The sequence below is a fragment of the Epinephelus moara genome, chromosome 4 (genome assembly GCF_006386435.1).
Source record: "Epinephelus moara isolate mb chromosome 4, YSFRI_EMoa_1.0, whole genome shotgun sequence".
Classification (NCBI taxonomy): Eukaryota; Metazoa; Chordata; class Actinopteri; order Perciformes; family Serranidae; genus Epinephelus; species Epinephelus moara.
The window spans coordinates 22,570,770-22,578,715 of NC_065509.1; the positions used below are offsets into that span (position 1 = coordinate 22,570,770).

The window sequence follows — 7,946 nt, forward strand, 5'->3', positions numbered from 1 at the left end:
TATCTCCCTCCTAATTACGCAGATGTTGACGGCACAGGAACTTTACGCAGCACTTACAATTATGACGCCTACCTGACAACAGGTTCAAGAACCAGTGACTTTAAGTTCGTGTCATCTTACAATGACAACACGCTGCCTGCTGACCAGACTCTGAGGAAAAGTCCATCAGACTTTGCTGATGCCTTTGGAGATTGTGATTCTTCTCCTGAGGTAGGGACACATTTTAGATTGTTCAACTTGCGTTCATAGTCCCGACGACGCCATTCTGCAATTTGCTTTATACTTCATTCGGTTGCATTGTTCTTTTCGGTTGTTTTGATTGAATACACTTCAGCAGTGTTCTTAAAAATTAAGAATGATCCTTGACGGATTTGCATTTCAGGTTTTGGCCATTTTGTTATTTGGGAATCTTATCTCATGTTGAAACTAAAGTCTGCCTGCTGACGTGATTGCCCTCTTTGCTCTAGTAAAGGAGCACCTTTAAATTCCATCCATTTTACTCTGTCCATGGTGCTGAACTCCGTTTGGTCTTGTGATGCATTTTCAGGACTAATTCATCATCTTTCATATATATACTGTATATTTCTATTTTTGTTGTCATTTTCTCCTCCCTGATTTTTGTTCTTTTGAATTTCTTTCCAAATTATTTGTTTTACTAAAATATTTAGATTTGCTACATTCTTCTAGTCTTTATTAGAATATGCCCTTAGTTTTATGTGATGTAATTGTTTGGCATTGTTTCGGACTGATACTCAGATGGAGCTTATGACTGGTTATTGATAATGGGACACAGTTTTCTGTTTGTTCTGCTTGAGTAGGCTTCCTTTGTGTGCTGTGGTCTTGAGTGATATAGGCATTGCTATTAAATGCATTCTTGCTTAAACTGATAAGGTACTCACTCGATGATATGTTATCTTTTTTTCTGGGCTTTTACATGATTTCATATTTATTTTTCTTTGGACAACCTTGTCCAATGTTTAGTTGTCCTTGTGCAAACTTAATTAAAAAGGAGTGACAAGATGACTTGTTCTGACAATCCGACGTCTTTTGACATTTATCATACTCAAGGAATTGTACATGAAAAGATTTGCTTTTTAAAGGTCATACATCTTTGGCGGTGAATTTTAAACCACTTTCACCACATCTGAGTAGAACTTTTCTTGCCAGGAATAACGGAGCAAGAAAAAGTGTCAGTAAGAGAGGGGAAGGCGTTTTAAAATCATCTCCCCATTCAAATAAATATCAATCACCTTTTTGGCAAAGAAAGTGGCAGAAATAGTTTAATATTCTGTCAAAATGAAATAATGTCTAATTAGGTGCATTTTACGACTGCAACATAAAAAGTGAAATGGCAGTGTCATTCTCCTGTACTTTGTCTCAGCTGATGGTCAAGCTTTGTGAAAGTATGTCAAAATTCAGAGTAAATTCAGTGAACAACAGCACCAGATACAAAGCTCTACCTGAAAGTAAAAGATGCCTTCTGTTATTGATGCTCAGTACAACAAGAACAAAACAACAGCAACAAAAACAACAACAGCAATATTTTGGTTGCTCCTTCGGGTAGATGAAAGCATCTGATGTTTTGTCCCCTCTAAGTTTTGAATGTTCTTTTAGGACAGTTGATATGCTGAATAGCTCTGTGAGTCACTGCAGTGTGTTAACACAGTGTATAAAACTGTTGGTGACGGTTGGATACACACAATGCCTCAGTTAACAGTATGTAACTTAATATGATGGTTCTAAGGTTTGATCTCATTGATTTAAATGCTTAAATCATTTATTTTACTTTTGTTTTCAATCTGAACAATACAAAACAAACAGCATGTGAGCACAAATACTACACAAGGTCCAAATTGAACTACTTTTTCTTCTGTTTGTCTCGATCTTATTTTAACCCAGTAAGATGGAATTGGAAAGATTTTGCTGGAAGGGAGAGAATAAACAAAGAAACAAAAAGCACGACGACTGTTTCAGTGACGAAGGGACACAACATTTTTTTGAAAATCATTGTAATTTTTCAGGCAGCGTGTGCAGATTTTAGATAAAAGGAAACATCTACGGAAATCTAACATAAATGTCCTCTCTCTGTTTCTCTGCTGTCTCTATTTTGACAAACCAAAAGCTATTTGAAAACACAGGACTGTTTCCGAGATCCAGTTTGAATAGTTGATCCCTACTTTCTGTGATGTGCTTTTTTTTTGTTTGTTTTTTTACATTAAGGGGGGCAAAGCCATCCTGTATCATGCTGCGGTAAAAACTAAAATGGTGGAGCTATTTTTATTTGTATTTTTACTTGTATTATTTTGTTGTTTGTGTTTGTGTTGTTATTTTGACTACTGAGCTTCTCTGAAAGAGTCATATTTAAGCATGTCAAAAATACTACATCCACATGTTATACCCAGACAAATACTCATGGTGTCAGTATGTAACAGTAAACGAGAGGGTTCAGTCTCTCTCCACCCTTCTGTCTCATCGAATTTCAAGCCTGATTCTGTTGTTGTACCACATATTGCAAAACCGCTTCGTGGTATGACCGCGCAGTGTTGATTTTTTAAATATATGTACACTGGATGATATCAAGGATATAATACATTTAATATCGTTGTTAGCAGTTGTGGTCTGTCGTGCAGTAACAATGGGATGCAGCAGATTCGCGCTAATGTGCGGCCTTGCTTTCATTTTTCTTGTCCTCCACCCCGTCTGTGGAGACGTGAGCTACTCTATTCCGGAGGAGATGAAACGTGGATCTGTAATTGGAAATATCGCTAAGGATCTGGGACTTGATGTGGGCAGACTGTCTGCTCGCAAGGCCCGTATCGATACTGAGGATAACAACGTCCAGTACTGCGGAGTAAATCTCAACACCGGAGACCTGATCGTACAAGAAAGGATTGACAGAGAGGGGCTTTGTGCGAAAAGGGCATCATGTGTTGTAAAACAGGAACTCGTGCTGGAAAACCCATTAGAGCTGCACCGTGTTAGTATCCGCGTTCAAGATATTAACGACAATTCACCTCAGTTTAAAGAGGAGACGCTTAAAATTGAAATTCAGGAATCGGCAGTCAAGGGTGCTCGTTTTCTTCTGGGAGAGGCACACGATGGAGACATCGGAGAAAATGCTGTTCAGGGCTACTCACTACAGCAGAATAATCATTTCAAACTAAATGTAAACATGAAATCTGGCGGACGGAAGCACTGCGAGTTAGTGTTAGACAAAGAATTAGACAGAGAGGACAAAAAAGAGATTTTGTTGTTGCTTACCGCATTTGATGGCGGCTCTCCTCAGAGATCAGGTACTGTAATCATACACGTCACTGTGCTGGATGCTAATGATAATGTACCAGTGTTCAGCCAGGCCGTTTATAAAGCCAGTTTACCAGAAAACTCTGCTGTAGATACACTGGTGATCAGAGTGAGTGCTACTGATGCAGATGAAGGTATAAATAGCGAAATTACTTATGAGTTTGATCATGTTTCAGATGAAAACAACAACGCGTTTTCTTTAGACTGTAAATCGGGAGAGGTGAGAGTAGCTGGAGCTATTGATTATGAGAAAGTGTCATCATATGAAATGCAGATAAGTGCAAAAGATGGTCTGGGATTAGTTTCATACGCAACATTAATCATTGATATTACGGATATAAATGACAATGCCCCAGTGATATATCTGAAATCACTGACTAACCCCATACCTGAGAATGTGTCACCTGGTACAGAGGTGGGCATCATTAACGTGCAGGATAGAGACTCTGAGAATAACAGACAGGTCCGCTGCTCCATTCAACAAAACGCCCCTTTTAAGTTGGTTCCTTCTATTAAAAACTATTATTCTCTGGTGACCACAGGACAACTGGACCGTGAAGTAGTGTCTGATTACAACATTACAATCACTGCCACTGACGAGGGCTCTCCACCTCTGTCCTCCTCTAAAACTGTTGAGTTATCTGTAGCAGACATCAACGACAACCCACCTGTGTTTGAGGAACAGTCGTACAGCGCATATGTGAGTGAAAATAACAAACCTGGCTCCACTTTATGTTCCGTTAGTGCTCGAGACCCCGACTGGAGACAAAACGGTACAGTGATTTATTCTCTGTTACCCGGTGAGGTGAACGGTGCCCCGGTGTCCTCCTATGTGTCTGTTAACGGAGACACGGGGGTGATCCACGCTGTGAGGTCGTTTGATTATGAACAGTTCAGGAGCTTTAAAGTCCACGTGATGGGCAGAGACAACGGTTCTCCTCCGCTGAGCAGCAACGTGACCGTCAGTGTGTTCATATCGGATGTGAATGACAACTCTCCTCAGATACTGTACCCCGGGCCGGAGGGCAACTCCTTCATGACCGAGCTGGTCCCCAAAGCTGCACACGGAGGCTCTCTGGTGTCCAAAGTGATAGCGGTGGACGCGGACTCCGGACAGAACGCCTGGCTGTCCTATGATATAGTGAAATCCACTGATCCGGGCCTTTTCACTATTGGTGTCCACAGCGGAGAGATCAGGACACAGCGGGACATTTCCGAGTCTGACAGCATGAAACAGAACCTGATTGTGTCAGTGAAAGATAACGGACAGCCCTCTCTGTCTGCCACCTGTTCCATGTATTTACTGATTTCTGATAACTTGGCTGAGGTGCCAGAACTGAAGGACATTTCTTATGATGAGAAGAATTCCAAACTGACGTCTTATCTGATCATCGCGCTGGTGTCTGTGTCGACGTTTTTCCTGACCTTCATCATCATCATCCTGGGTGTGAGGTTTTGTCGCAGGAGAAAGCCCAGACTGTTGTTTGATGGAGCAGTTGCCATCCCCAGCGCTTATCTCCCTCCTAATTACGCAGATGTTGACGGCACAGGAACTTTACGCAGCACTTACAATTATGACGCCTACCTGACAACAGGTTCAAGAACCAGTGACTTCAAGTTCGTATCATCTTACAATGACAACACACTGCCTGCTGACCAGACTCTGAGGAAAAGTCCATCAGACTTTGCTGATGTCTTTGGAGATTGTGATTCTTCTCCTGAGGTAGGGACACATTTTATCATACTGAACTTGTGTTCCACCAAGATGCTCGTACCAAAGCCGGTCTTTTGTTTTTTATGTCTATGTTCCTCTGTCGGGTTTCATGACTGTTATTTTCTGTATTCCAGTGAGGGAACATTTTGAGAATTAGGGTCTTTGTTTCTCTGTCCTTGTTGCTGAACCCGTTTGCTCCTCTGATGCTTCTATAGAAATAGTTTTCTTCTGGGTTTTATGGTGTTGGCATTTCTTCCCTTTGCTGAATTCCATTTCAGTACATTTCCTACTTTACAGACTTTGCTACAATAGTTCTATTTTCTTTCTTGGTGATTTCAGATGAATCTGTCTTTGCTGTAATATGGTACCAGTGTCAGTGCGTTTTCTGGGTTTGTACTCATTATGAGGTTGTCATTGTTTACAGGTAATGGGATGTGGTACTAGAGCACTAAGATGAAATTAAAGAAGGAGCCTTTGTGTTTAGTGTGTTTTGCACGTGGACTCTCACTGTCCTCAGTTGGTTTTCTCCATGTAAAATGATTGGCGTGTGCATTCGTGAAATGTGCAAAATCCAAATCCAAATACAAGTCTCTGCATTGACGTTTTTACAGAGCAGCTTGGTGAATCTGTAATTTTATCCAAAAAGTTTGATACTGTTGTTTTTGATCCATTTCTGCTATTATGAGTTTATAAATTAGATTTCAGACCCATTTTCTTTAACTTTGCAACAACTGTTGATCCCTGTCAACTTGTTTGAAAGTTTGCCACACTTCAAAATTAAAAATGTAGCATAGAACAATAGCACACATGATGTTTAAAACTCAACGATGGTTAAGTGTTGTAAAACGATTTATTGTGGCTTATCATGGGAACTTAAAGCTTTTACAAAATGACCTATGAAAGATGTGTGAGGTATATTTGAGTTGCCACCATTCTCACATGATTCAAGACTGAGATGTGTCTGAATCCAGTGCATTAAATTTAAGTACAAAGCTGTTTGTGACATGGTTAAAAGCACTCATTTCAATTTAAAGGCTATAACAGTCAATTGTTGGTCTGGGGGGTTCAGACTCGTTGGTTAAAACACAGTAATACATCCCGACATAGACTCTATCTGCAAATTTACAAAGTCAGCTGTGTTTTCTCACAGGATATGAGCAGTAGAAGGGGTATATAAACACAATTAAATATGCATGTGCTTTAATTGATGCTATCATACACCAGTGAGTTAACAAAATGAGGAGAGTGCAGACATAAAATAAAACGTGACTATCATTTCATCAACGATGGACATTATATTTGTGGACATCAGTTATCATGCAGTTTTGATATAAAATGAAACAGTTACAGAAAAAATCTAATATGACAGTACTTTCCTTGTTGTCTTCAGACATAGTTTATGTGCATTTTCTAATTGTTGTTTGAAACATGGGCTCCTCCCCAAGGACAGTTACAACAGTGGCATGTTAATGTTAATTCTATCCGTCACAAGTGGTCTAATGGCAGAATATCACGTGTCAATACCCACGATAAGATAAACCTAAATAGTAAGCAATGTATTTGTTTTTCGTTTTCTGATAAATAAGGATAATTAAACTGGTGTATATTTCATATGTGGAAAGGAAAAGAAAAAAACCTACACCGTGTTATACCTAAACTTACACTCATGGTGTCAGTGTGTACCAGCAAACGAGAGGGCACGGTCACTCCCCACCCCTTTGTCTCAGCGAATTTAAAGCCTGGCTCTGCTGTCTTTTCACCGTTGACAAAAACTGCTTCGTGTGGGACTGCAATGTGACTGTTTTTGTTTGCTGGAAGGCATCACGACTACATCGCTGACATATTTTTGTCTTCTTTGTCATATTTCAATTGTGTATGTGGTCTTTCTCATAGTAACAATGGGATACAGCAGATTTGCGCTGCTCAGCAGCCTTGCTTTTATTTTTCTTGTCCTCCACCCCATCTGTGGAGACGTGAGCTACTCTATTCCGGAGGAGATGAAACGTGGATCTGTAATTGGAAATATCGCTAAGGATCTGGGACTTGATGTGGGCAGACTGTCTGCTCGCAAGGCCCGTATCGATACTGAGGATAACAACGTCCAGTACTGCGGAGTAAATCTCAACACTGGAGACCTGATCGTACAAGAAAGGATTGACAGAGAGGGGCTTTGTGCGAAAAAGGCATCATGTGTTGTAAAACAGGAACTCGTTTTGGAAAATCCGTTAGAGTTGCACCGTGTTAGTATCCGCGTTCAAGATATTAACGACAATTCACCTCAGTTTAAAGAAGATTCGCTTAAAATTGAAATTCACGAATCGGCAGTCAAGGGTGCTCGTTTTCTTGTGGGAGAGGCACACGATGGAGACATCGGAGAAAATGCTGTTCAGGGCTACTCACTACAGCAGAATGATCATTTCTCATTAAATGTAAACACGAAATCTGGCGGACGGAAGCACTGCGAGTTAGTTTTAGACAAAGAATTAGACAGAGAGGACAAGAAAGAGATTTTGTTGTTGCTTACCGCATTTGATGGTGGCTCTCCTCAGAGATCAGGTACTGTAGTCATACACGTCACTGTGCTGGATGCAAATGATAATGTACCAGTGTTCAGCCAGGCCGTTTATGAAGCCAGTCTGCCTGAAAACTCTCCTCTGGATACACTGGTGATCACAGTGAGTGCTACTGATGCAGACGAAGGTATACATAGCGAAATTACTTATGGATTTGACCATGTTTCAGATGAAAATAACGACGTGTTTTCTTTAGACTCTAAATCGGGAGAGGTGAGAGTAGCTGGAGCTATTGATTATGAGAAAGTGTCATCATATGAAATGCAGATAAGTGCAAAAGATGGTCTGGGATTAGTTTCATACGCAACATTAATCATTGATATTACGGATATAAATGACAATGCCCCAGTTATATA

The 7,946-nt window shown here is 40.4% G+C and overlaps 3 protein-coding genes across 6 annotated transcripts in view; all 3 read left to right on the forward strand.

The window, feature by feature from the left end:
• Positions 1-258, forward strand: part of LOC126388528 (protocadherin beta-15-like) — a 2,562-nt gene extending 2,304 nt beyond the window's left edge. The window contains exon 2 of the mRNA XM_050041702.1: positions 23-258. Coding sequence (XP_049897659.1) covers positions 23-249 — 227 coding nt within the window. The 3' untranslated portion in view covers positions 250-258. The remainder of the gene's footprint in view (positions 1-22) is intronic.
• Positions 1-7,946, forward strand: part of LOC126388510 (protocadherin gamma-C5-like) — a 329,671-nt gene that overhangs the window by 105,715 nt on the left and 216,010 nt on the right. The gene's annotated exons all lie outside the window — the stretch shown is intronic.
• Positions 6,901-7,946, forward strand: part of LOC126388570 (protocadherin beta-15-like) — a 2,900-nt gene continuing 1,854 nt past the window's right edge. The window contains exon 1 of the mRNA XM_050041767.1: positions 6,901-7,803. Coding sequence (XP_049897724.1) covers positions 6,916-7,803 — 888 coding nt within the window. The 5' untranslated portion in view covers positions 6,901-6,915. The remainder of the gene's footprint in view (positions 7,804-7,946) is intronic.